Source organism: Nannobrachium achirus, assembly GCF_963921795.1.
Source record: "Nannobrachium achirus genome assembly, chromosome: 20".
NCBI lineage: Eukaryota > Metazoa > Chordata > Actinopteri > Myctophiformes > Myctophidae > Nannobrachium > Nannobrachium achirus.
This window is the reverse complement of record NC_137827.1, coordinates 28726962-28739467: the sequence shown is the minus strand read 5'-3', so window position 1 is coordinate 28739467 and position 12506 is coordinate 28726962. Positions and strand designations below refer to the sequence as shown.

At 42.4% G+C, this 12506-nt stretch overlaps 1 protein-coding gene across 1 annotated transcript; it reads right to left on the bottom strand.

The window, feature by feature from the left end:
• Window positions 1-107: 107 nt before the first annotated feature.
• Window positions 108-7679, bottom strand: wdr20a (WD repeat domain 20a; the record flags this gene model as incomplete). Its single annotated transcript, XM_080750112.1, has 4 exons — window positions 108-1037; window positions 1939-3291; window positions 4608-4790; window positions 7419-7679. The coding sequence occupies 4 exons, from the start codon at window positions 7677-7679 to the stop codon at window positions 984-986; spliced, it is 1851 nt and encodes a 616-aa protein (XP_080606238.1). The 3' UTR covers window positions 108-983.
• Window positions 7680-12506: the final 4827 nt, after the last annotated feature.

Here is a 12506-nt window from a genome sequence, read left to right as displayed (position 1 = left end):
GTATTCAAGATTGTTTTAATAGTATTAATATGTATACTTTAGGGTTTAGAAATATAACTATTAATGACAAAACTTCCACTGGAGTAATGATCATTTGCTTAGGCCCCCTCCCCATCAAATCACTGAATTCCAATATACACATTATGTTACAGAGCAGATTTAAATCTGAAAATAATATTAAAATAAATGCTCAATAGATAGATGTTTTTAATAATTTCTTATCATTTTCTTCACCTACTGTATTAGCCGTCTGTGAGTTCTGAGCACACCCAAACAATGTAAAGCCATTTTCTTCTAGACTAATTTAAGTGCAAACTTTTTTTTTTTCTTTCAAAAGACTATGATTGCAGCATCCAGCTTTATAGATTCAGGTTTCGAGACCGAGGATGATAAAGCCAAGTGCAACAAGGCAGTTCAACCCTCCTTTTTTGTTCCATTCTAGTAGTTATAAAACAAACAGCTAACAAAATCAGTGCAAAGTTGTTGATGGGAATTTTCGATTTGACATCTGTCCACACGGACAGATGCAATTTCTTGAGATGCCCATGCACTTGGTTATAAAAAAGACAGTTCATTCAATATTCATATTTTAGTCAATAATTCTCAGCCCCAGAGCCAAGGCAAATGCACCAGGTTAAAAAGGGGTTAACACATTACGAAAACGGAATGAACTATCCCTTTATTCTCAAGCCACAATTGAATGGTGGGGGGGGGGGGGGGGGGGGGGACAATAACTCTAAAACATTTTAAAATCTCCGGAGATGACACATTAGCACAATAGTCAAAAATTGCACCACACCAATTTCTTGCTCCATTCATCCTCTAGGTCAAGTGTGAGTGATCATGAAAATAATAGAAAAGCAATTAACATAAATGGGGAGGGAAGGGGGAGTGAAAGAAAAAGAAAACTTGCAATGCTTGCGGGGTGAAGAGCAGCACCAGACTCTGGGTTGCAGGGTTCTTTAGCAGCAGAAATATTGTGGCTATACTACTGTTCCACTGGGAGAGCTGGCTTGGTTTTGGGATGACAATAAACCCTGGAAAGGAAAACAAGGAGATTTGCATTGGGAAAGTTCACAAAGCAAAAAGTCAAGCAACAAATAATTAATTAAAAAAAAATAAAGAGGAAAAAAAGGTGCCTGGTCTTCCCCCCTCCCCTGCTTTAATGAAAGGCCTGTGCACAGCAGTGAAAGTGGATGCTGGGGAGAGCAGAGCTAAGCCTAATACTGTCTTTCAGAGGATTGCTTGATAAAGGTCCCTGTGTAATCGACATTTTATGACTGAGCCACTGCTGGTAATAGCTAACAGATTGACTAATCTTGATAGTGCTTGTTAAGTTCTAGATGCATTGACTATTGACTATATACAGTAGTAGTGCCTCACTCAAGCAAGTCCTCTCAAACACAGGCAATATACAAGTATACAATAAATGCATACCAATATTGGGCTGTAAGCATTTGGCACGGAATTTGCAGAAATTTGTTTGGCAAATACAAAGGCCTTTGCATGAAAGCCGAACGCATAACAACAGGGTGCGCAGGCATCGGACAACCACTTTTTTGGTCTGTGCTGCAGCTAGGAATTTGTGTGATTATCAAGGTTAATGAACACACAACTGATCTTTTCCCTCCTATAAAGCCTATACAGGAAGTCCCCAATATTATAGAGTGAATATTTTCTTACCCTCAGCTAGCTTTGAAACTTAGGCCTAAAAGGTTTGCATGGAAAAGCAGATGTACATGAAACAGATTTTGACATGTTAAGATTACTAGACTCATCTGCCTGAGAAGTCTCACTCTACCTACAAAATGCTCCACACTTTATTGATTTCAGAGTACATCTTGTTGCTCAGTTACATCCAGAGCAAATGCCATCTAAAAAGATGACCAGCACTTCGCATTGAAATTTCACACATTTTCTACATTAAAAAGAACTTACCACTTTGCCAGGTCTTGCCCATGTGCAAATAAATCCCTCCTGACAAGCAGTCACTAAACAGTCCTCTAAAAATATGAGTACAGTCAGTCTCTCGTGTGCTATCTTTTTACAGATGAGGGGCTCCAGTAGGGGTACGTCCTCCATGCGTGGGCACAGCAGCGTGCCCAGAGTCTTAGCAGGGTCCGTTTTGGTTTTGGTCAGCAGGTTGAGCTTGTCGCTGCTCTTGCTGCTGATGTGGCCCATGCTGTGGTTGCGTTTGTGGTCCTTCTCGTGGTGGCGCTCTTTCCGGTCGTGGAGTGAGAGTGTGGCAAACTTGCTCACACCCGTGGCGATGGCACTGTCCATAATTCCGCTGCCGAGTCCACCAACACCACCACCGCTGCTGGCCTTGTTAGTGTTGTTTGCTGTTGTGGTGGCAGCTCCAGCTGAGTGTGGCAAGCTGTTTGAGCGTGGTAAAGTGGCTGGAAGGGAGTTTACACCAGGCGTATTGGCACTGGTGTTGTTGCCGTTAGTAGCGTTACTAGGGTTGTTAGTGAGTATCGTGGCGCCCGCAGGAGGGCTAGTAGCGTTCATGACATTAGTGTGTGTCCGTGTCCGCGAGAGCGGGAGATGGGGGAAGAGAATATCCTCTGTGAGATCCCAAAGGCACAGCTGAGTGTCCTGGCCCACTGAGCCGAACCTGTAAGTTACACTCACAGGCCGGCTGTCTGTGGAGTTGCGTTTGGAGAGCCGAGACTGTGTGCTGTTGGCCCTGTCTCGCCCAAAGTGGATCATCTGATCCTGAAAGTCCTCGTCACTGCCACTGAACTCCATGGGGTCACTCTCTTCCACACTGGTAGTGTAGTGATCAAACGCCACTACACTCACCCACGACTTGTGGCCGTGACCACGGGCGATGACCCGGCAATCCAGGAACGACCACACCGTCACCAGGTCGTCCTCGCCACCCGCGACAATGTACTTTCCATCCGGGCTCCAGCAAACGCACAGCAAGCCGCCAAAGTAGCTCTTCATGGTGCCGTGGAGCTCCACCGCGTCAAAGTTGAACACTCGTAGGAAGCCATCTTGACTTACACAGGCTAGGAACTTCCCGTCGGGAGAGAAGGCAAACTCGTTCAGTGCCCCCTCTCCCACTGTCCATTTGAGGAGAGGGTTCCGCGTGGATTTGCTCTTACACGTGTGTACGGAGTAGTTTTCTCCCTGCTTGAGGAGCTGGTAGTGTGGTGCGGTGGTGCCACAGGTGTGCTCCACATTGTACAGGTACATGCTCCCGCTGGCGTGGGAGACCAGGAACAGGCTCTCGGAGCCTGGCACCCATTTCACACATGTTACTCTGGACTTGTCTATTAGTCTCTGGGGGAGGGAGGGGGGGGTAGGGGTTGAGAAAATAAGGGAGGAAAACACAACGTCAATGTTATATTATAATGACACAGGACGATGCATGCAATGGACGATGCAAATCTAATGATGATCATGTCTACTTCCATATCAGTAGAAGTTTATGTAAGGAAAATAAAACCATAGTAGTAGTGTAGTGGAATTGTTACATCAATTTAAATATTTAAGATGATTAATTATTAATAAATACAATCATTATTTCAATATAATTTGTGCATTGTGTAATATCTCATTACATGTGTATTAATGTATGTCACATGTATATTGCATATTGTAATGTGCACCGTATATCATTGCTTATCTTTATACATTCAGTCAATACAGTAAAGTAAGATATACTATACTGATGTTATTCAATAACGCACCAACCTCTCACCAAGACAAACTCCTGATATGTGCAAAGTAACAAATATCACAGCAGAAATAGGTTCCTTTTATTGCCATATTGCATTAGCAAACTAAGTAAATGTCCATGTTTTTCTCCTTCATAAAACATCCAGATTACTCTAATATGTTGACAAGCTTAATATGTCACCATTTCTGACAAATAAAGTTTAATCAGCAATACAGAATAACAGTGAAGCATCAACACATAATATATATTGATTTTGCCTGGTACCTGGCTGACCGACAGTGGTAATGTACAATTTGTCCATTACTGAAATCCAATACAAAAAGCCATGATGTCAGACATCAATGCATTGTTTGACTGCACCACAACAAATGATGTTGTCTAATGGAGTAAGATTGATTATATCACAGTCATTTTTGTCCAGCACTGAAAACTGCCAGGACAGAACCTGGTCTAAAATGGAGATACAGATAAAGTTAAGATTTTGTCTGGTGTTGAAAAAGTACAACATTGCCCTTCTTCCTGAAACATGGGCGGCGTGCATACGAAAACGATCGTAGGTGAATCCGCGTACGTTTCTAATCGTTTAGACCTTTCCAGCCACACGGAGCCGGCGTTTTGGGTGCCCAAATACGAAAAACGTTTACAGCAAAGTGTACGGCTCCCTCCTAAACTACTACCACCATCAGCAGCAAGTGGATAAAAAAAAACATTATTATTCTCTCTTTTTGGTGCTTTGTGGCAGCTTTACAGCGCCACAAAGGCCTGGCACATATACTACAGTGGTTTGGTGCGTTCTGGAGACTGTCTTGCCGTTCTCAATGGTTTCACGTGGGCACACAAATTTCTTGAGACGATTACGTCTGTACAGTTAACGTTTTGGAAACGACTCAGTGTATCGTCTTATATGGGGCCTTACTTCCTCATTGAAGAGTTTGCTGGTCTCCTTCTTGATAGGGTCAATTAGCTGCACCTGTCCAGCGGAGAAACCCACCAGCAGGGACACGCTCTCCGCCGTGGCAGTGAGGTGGTTGAAGTCATGGCAGGTAGGCTGTGTTCCCTTGTAGATACGCTTATCTATAGGCTTGCTCAAGTCAGCAGCCTGCAGAGATTGAACAACACGAAAGCATGCACACACGCACACGCACGCACACACACACACACACCAAGTTGATGGATCTACTAAACGGAAGTCAGTAACCTACTGTTTAAAAAGGCATCACAATCACATACTTTATCTTGAAGGCAAGTGAAAGGTTAAGGAATCAGCACCTCAAAATAAGGGTACAGTGGAATACAGGTCGGATTTTAAATAATGTAGCCTAATCAACTTTTGTAACAATATTGTGCCTTCTGCAATATCTAAATGTCTAGGCTGGCATGCAGATAACCCCCATATAACAAGTCTGCTGGTTAATGATTCACACTTTACACCTTCAGTGGAAAGGAAAATACTTCCAGTGGAAGATGACTCAGTTCTTCCTCTGGTCTAACAGTACAACACTTCAAATCCTGGTCGATGGCTCTCTGAAACACCATCATTCATCATCAGACAATCTCTTACAGGTAGTTCAAAGCAAGATACAAAACCTCAGTCATTACTGTCATGTAAAATGCTATGATGCCATATCACCAAATATCAAGCCTATGTATTGTAGGGCAGTTTACTTTCTTTATGTGTATTTATTTTAGACGGGACAATGCATATTAATGGACATTACATATATATGCAATGTAAATATACTGGATTTAGATGCTAATTTACATCTGCAGTCCCCACACAAAACAGAGAGACAGTGCAATACATTACATTAGGAAACAAAGCATAAAAACATACATACAAGAACAAAGTACAAAGGTGTAAAGTGCATCTATAATTTAGCAGCGTTTTTATAGGGCAATACAGATTCGCAAATCGCAACTCAAGGAACTTGTGCATGAAGTGCAATACAATACAGTTATACGCTGTTTAAGAAACAATAAATGAAATGTACTGTGTTCCCTGGACTCAGTCTAATACAAGGGGCAGTCATCTTTCTCAACTTAATGGGGAGACAGAGATAGTCTATCACTTCCTTCCCTGTTCCACTTTCTACCCCAGTCTGCCTGCCAGGAAGAATACAGACCAAATGAAGTGAGGCATATTGTGTCATTTTAATGAGTAGTTAGCAAGGAGTTTCTTTGGTCTTATAGCAACTGTGACCAGTAGAAACAAAGCGAGCATGATCAGTAAACTGCCATAACATTACATCTTTAGAATGATCCAAATCAAAACAATGAGTCCAATTGTGGTAGTGATCCGTCTGCATTTAGGCAACAAGCCTTATTAAACAGGCAGACCAGTGATGTATTCAACCACCAACATTTTTAAAGTCAGATCAATTTTTGAACTGAAGTGACACGCTGACAGGTGTTATTTCAGTCAAAACTCAAGCCAGCATTAAAAGTCAAATTGTCTGTTTTAGTCTAGTTGTCATGTCAATCACATTCAAATCTAACACAGAGTACATGTTGAGGGTTGGATTGGGGGGGTTGATCACCACCAATGGGGGTCCAGGGACTGCAGATGGAAATTAGCCCACAGCGGGCTAAATCTGGCTCATTTACATTGAAGTGAAAACTGACATGTCCATTAATGAGCAAGGTCCCTGTCAAATAAACAGATCTTAACTCTTAACTCTTAACATGGCCTCCATCTATCTGACTGGATTTTATACTCCGGTGTACCACGGTGTCGCTCATCAACAACAAGAGCTGATCTAAGTGAAGCCAACGACACGTCGGCGGGATGCGATAATGCCACCGATCGTCCCGATAGCAGCCAAAATGTTTTGATCGGACCGCAGCAGCGAAAATACTAGGACCTTGCCCGGGGGTGTGCACAGAATATGAGGTATTGAATGCAGGAGTCTCAGAAGTGATGTTTGAGAACCCAGACGTATCAGTGATGTCAGTCATCTCCAAATTTGGGCATTGTTTCAGCAAGCACATGTTACCATGGCAGCGACACAGTACAGGCGGCAGTATCAGTGATGTCAGAAATGTGGGCACACCCGTTTATGCCCATGTATGGCGTTCCGTCTCCTATGCCCATATATGGTGTTCTGTGTCCAGGTCAGTATTTGAAGTCAGTACTATGACGTCAGAGTAGTGTAGACAGATTGATTGAGTGAAGAATGTATTAGAATTGATAAGGTTGCATAGGAAAAGGTAGTTTCATGACAGTACAGTTCATGTAGCCTACTGTCAGAGGGAGACGGAGGACAGACAGACGGCGGACAGACAGACATTCCGTAAATTCATAGTTATTAGATGTGCATTTATTTTAGTTTTATTTTATCGTATTTATTTATATATTATATTTCATATAAATATATGCTATATCGGATCGGTATCTGTATCGGATCGGTATTGATTGTGCCACATCGGTAATCGGATCGAAAGTGAAAAATCTAGATCGCAGCATCTCCACTTGTAGATCAGCGCTTGTCGACAACCGACACCGTCGTACGACGACGGCAGGCTCAAATAAACGCAGATAGTTTAGTTGACGTTAGCTTACCCAGGGCTTGTTAGCTCTGGTAGCTTTCAAAGTCAAACGCAGTCAGACAACAACAAAGTACCTCGACAGAACACCCCAGATAAAACCAGCATGTTGTCTAGTTTATACCAATGCTGTTGACATGGCTTTTTTTGGGTTTGCCGTGCTGCTGCGAACCGAAACGTTTACCTTTCGGACGCCTTTGTAGATGTAGAAGTAGAGCTCACGGCCCACATTGAAGCAGACCCTGTCGCCGTTGCCGGACTGGTCGTTGACGTTGACGAAGGACACCCTGACGGGGTTCGAGCCCTGCGAGTTGAACGGCACCCGGTTGGGCCGGCTGTACTCGGAGTGCGCGAGGAGCTTGTAGACGCCTTCCCGGGTGGTGAACTGGGTTTTGATTTCGTTCATCATCTCCTTCCCTCCTCCTCCTCCTCCCTCCGCCGCCATCTTTGAAAATTAAACGTTCATTCCTTTTCCTCCGTCCTCGCGCCCGCGCGCGCCGGCTCTTACGCACCGGAGTGCGTGCACGCCCCCGCGGCCACCACCATCGTAACCTCGCCCACCAGGCTTTCTCAGAGAAAAAGCCTGGTGTTCGTTCACAACAGGCCGTTTGGTTTCCGCCTAGAGCGCGGAAACCACTAGAAGAAGCAGCGTCGCTTTGATTTGGTTCCCTCCGTTTGTTTCCCCAATCCCTATTAAAATGTTCGAGTGGCCTAGTGTAGTCTTGCCAGTCGCTAAAAGTTGGACTAAAAGATGCATATACCAAACGAATTTTTCAAAAGCAAAACTACACCGCATCAAGGAGTTTATTAGGTAGGCCCTAAAAGTATGTCCTTGAGCGCAGGGGAATATTTTGGGTTAAAACTGAATCCGGTTTGATCTTTCCGGCAAATTGTAGTCCTTTGAGTACTACAACGTGACGTTTTGGGGTTTCCGCTCCAGACCGGTTACAAGCCTGAAAAGTGAAGTGATCCCAGACTACCACCATCGCAGCAAGAGCTGATTTTTGATTGATGGTTGCTTGCTGCTGCTATAAATCCGATAAGCGATAATACAGTTTAAAGTTTACTTTAAAGTTTACTTTAAAGTTTACTTTAAACTGTATTACTGCATTTCAACTAAAGTATCTAGGACGGAGAACAACAAGAACATGGAAGAAGAATTTGTAGTAAAATGCAAAGTCAAATGTATTTATAATACAAGCAGTCCAGTACAGTCGGCATGGTTTACTTGTGGTGCCTCTAAAAATCTCTCATTCATTTTCCAGGATCCTGGTGAATCAATTAGCCATCCGTCCCTGATACTGCGTTGCGTTCACTCATTCCTTCCCCAGAGTGAGTGAATGCACACAGGGTAATTCACGACCCGCCCACTCAGCATCCCACGGGTGCTGAAGTCCCGTTTTGAAGGGGTAAATCCTACCATAGCCTACGGAGTTGGCACAGAAATCGCAAATTTAATGCAATTTCCGAATAGTAAAGTATAAAATACGGCTAGCATGATCAAGAACACAAGATACTAAACGGCACAATGCACTATAATTTACTTTACTGTTAGAAATAATGATTTGTTGGCTTTAAGTCCAGTATAGTTTCCCCTTCTAAATTGAAGTCAGCACCAGGGGAAAACTGAGAAACGGAAGTAGGTGGGCGGGCCGTGAATTAGGCTGATGACGTTGCCATCTTAGAAGAAATACCGGTTACCTCTTAGTTATAAACATTCTGTGAAAATAAATATTTAATTATATGATACTACATTTAATAAATACCCTTCTTCTTTTTACAGAATTAAATATGGAATCAAATCAGTCTCATTAATCACAAATGCGTATCTCCAGTTTTGTAATTTGTGTGCCCACATTTTGAACTCACATGCCCAGATTTGAAACTCACAAGGTCAGATTCTTGTGTGTTTTGTATCTGTGATTTGTATCTGTGTTTTGTGTTTTGTATTTGTGATTTGTATCTGTGATTTGTATCTGTGATTTGTATCTGTGATTTGTATCTGGGATTTGTATCTGTGTTTTGTGTCTGTGTTTTGTGTTTGTGTTTTGTATCTGTGATTTGTATCTGTGTTTTGTATCTGTGTTTTGTATCTGTGTTTTGTATTTGTGTTTTGTATTTGTGATTTGTATCTGTGATTTGTATCTGTGATTTGTATTATTATTTGTTATTTGCATCTCTGATTTTTATCTGTGATTCAAATCCACAAAATACAAACACAAAACACAGATACAAAAGACAGATACAAAACACAGATACAAATCACAGATACAAATCACAAATACAAAACACAAACACAAAACACAAATCACGGATACAAATCTTTTTGAGACTCTTCTGACTGTGGGCGTAGACAAACGTCATCATTGGCTGAGGAACCCAATTCCTCAGCCAATCACACCTTTTGCCTCCTCCCATTGGCATGGTTGCCATGTTTGCTAAAAGTAAGTTATCTGGACTTTCTTATCTATAAGTTCAGCTATACATGAATATATCCATACCATATCTTGTCTTACACAATCAGTCAATGGTGAATGGACTAATTGCGACCGTCAGGTCGCAGTTACTATCAAAACCTCGACCAGGTGTCCGTCTGTCAGTCTGTCAGTCAGTCCGTCAGTCTGTCACACGTCACACTTTTGCCCTGCTCATATCTCCGCAAACGTTGCACCGATCCATGCCAAATTTTGCACACACTCCTTGCCTGCCAAACCACAACCTCAATTATCACATGGCCCTCTTTTAGCGCCACTATGAGGCCGATTCCTGCAGAACCCATATTTTGGACACTGCGCCTAGAATTTTTGCCCTAAAATCACGCAAGTCGGTACACAGTATGTCTACACTCATCTCATCAACATGGATCTGTCCCATTTAGCGCCACCTTCAGGCCGATTTTTTAAAACACATTTTTGGACACTACTCCTACAGATTTTGCCCTAAAATCACGCAAATCGCTACACAGTATGTCTACACTCATGTCATCAACATGGATCTGTCCCATATAGCGCCACCATCAGGCCGATTTTTTCAAACACATTTTTGGACACTGCTCCTACAAATTTTGCCCTAAAATCACACAAATCGGTACACACTTGCTCTACACTCATGTCATCAACATGGATCTGTCCCATTTAGCGCCACCTTCAGGACGATTTTTTAAAACACATTTTTGGACACTGCTCCTACACATTTTGCCCTAAAATCACTACACACTTGCTCTAAACTCATGTCATCAACATGGATCTGTCCCATTTAGCGCCACCTTCAGGCCGATTTTTTCAAACACATTTTTGGACACTACTCCTACAGATTTTGCCCTAAAATCACGCTGCGACCTGACGGTCGCTTATTTTCCGATTAGGGAGTCTTACTGGTACATTATTTTTATGTACTAAATACATATTTACACAGACGTTGTAGAGGCTATATGCAGATAACTCTTATGGGCCGCTGCTGCACTCCTGTTTCGGTGGCAGCAATGATAGTGGCTATACAGTATTCATATTTGATTTGTTTTTCAAGGGGCCCCACCATGTTTTTCAAAAATATATATCTTATATAAATATTGGTCCATAATACGGTTTTATACAGGTTTTAGCCTTAAAACAACCACTCGGATATTTAAATGTCATGTTCTGTCTGTCTGTAATTCCAAGCCGTTTCAAATGCACTATCAAAATGCCCTTTGTTGGCAACGGGGCACTGTCTTTGGGCTAAAATTGGAACGATACAGAGAAGATTAGCATAATGAAGGCACCATGCTAATCTTCTCTGTATCGTTCCAATTTTATCACCACTTTACCCAAAAAGTGTCCAAAAATGTGTTTGAAAAAATCGGCCAGATGGTGGTGCTATATGGGACAGATCCATGTTGATGACATGAGTGTAGACATAATGTGTAGCGATTTGCGTGATTTTTAGGGCAAAATCTGTAGGAGTAGTGTCCAAAAATGTGTTTGAAAAAATCGGCCTGAAGGTGGCGCTAAATGGGACAGATCCATGTTGATGACATGAGTTTAGAGCAAGTGTGTACCGATTTGTGTAATTTCAGGGCAAAATTTGTAGGAGCAGTGTCCAAAAATGTGTTTGAAAAAATCGGCCTGATGGTGGCGCTATATGGGACAGATCCATGTTGATGACATGAGTGTAGACATACTGTGTAGCGATTTGTGTGATTTTAGGGCAAAATCTGTAGGAGCAGTGTCCAAAAATGTGTTTGAAAAAATCGGCCTGAAGGTGGCACTAAATGGGACAGATCCATGTTGATAACATGAGTTTAGAGCAAGTGTGTAGTGATTTGTGTGATTTTAGGGCAAAATGTGTAGGAGCAGTGTCCAAAAATGTGTTTTAAAAAATCATCCTGAAGGTGGCGCTAAATGGGACAGATCCATGTTGATGACATGAGTGTAGAGCAAGTGTGTACCGATTTGTGTGATTTTAGGGCAAAATTTGTAGGAGCAGTGTCCAAAAATGTGTTTGAAAAGATCGGCCTGATGGTGCCGCTATATGGGACAGATCCATGTTGATGACATGAGTGTAGACATACTGTGTAGCGATTTGCATGATTTTAGGGCAAAATCTGTAGGAGTAGTGTCCAAAAATGTGTTTTAAAAAATCGTCCTGAAGGTGGCGCTAAATGGGACAGATCCATGTTGATGAGATGAGTGTAGACATACTGTGTACCGACTTGCGTGATTTTAGGGCAAAAATTCTAGGCGCAGTGTCCAAAAAATGTGTTTTGCAGGAATCGGCCTGATGGTGGCGCTAAAAGAGGGCCATGTGATAATTGAGGTTGTGGTTTGGCAGGCAAGGAGTGTGTGCAAAATTTGGCATGGATCGGTGCAACGTTTGCGGAGATATGAGCAGGGCAAAAGTGTGACGTGTGACAGACTGACGGACTGACTGACAGACTGACAGACGGACACCTGGTCGAGGTTTTGATAGTAACTGCGACCTGACGGTCGCAATTAGTCCATTCACCATTGACTGATTGTGTAAGACAAGATATGGTATGGATATATTCATGTATAGCTGAACTTATAGATAAGAAAGTCCAGATAACTTACTTTTAGCAAACATGGCAACCATGCCAATGGGAGGAGGCAAAAGGTGTGATTGGCTGAGGAATTGGGTTCCTCAGCCAATGATGAAGTTTGTCTACGCCCACAGTCAGAAGAGTCTCAAAAAGATTTGTATCCGTGATTTGTGTTTTGTGTTTGTGTTTTGTATTTGTGATTTGTATCTGTGATTTGTATCTGTGTTTTGTATC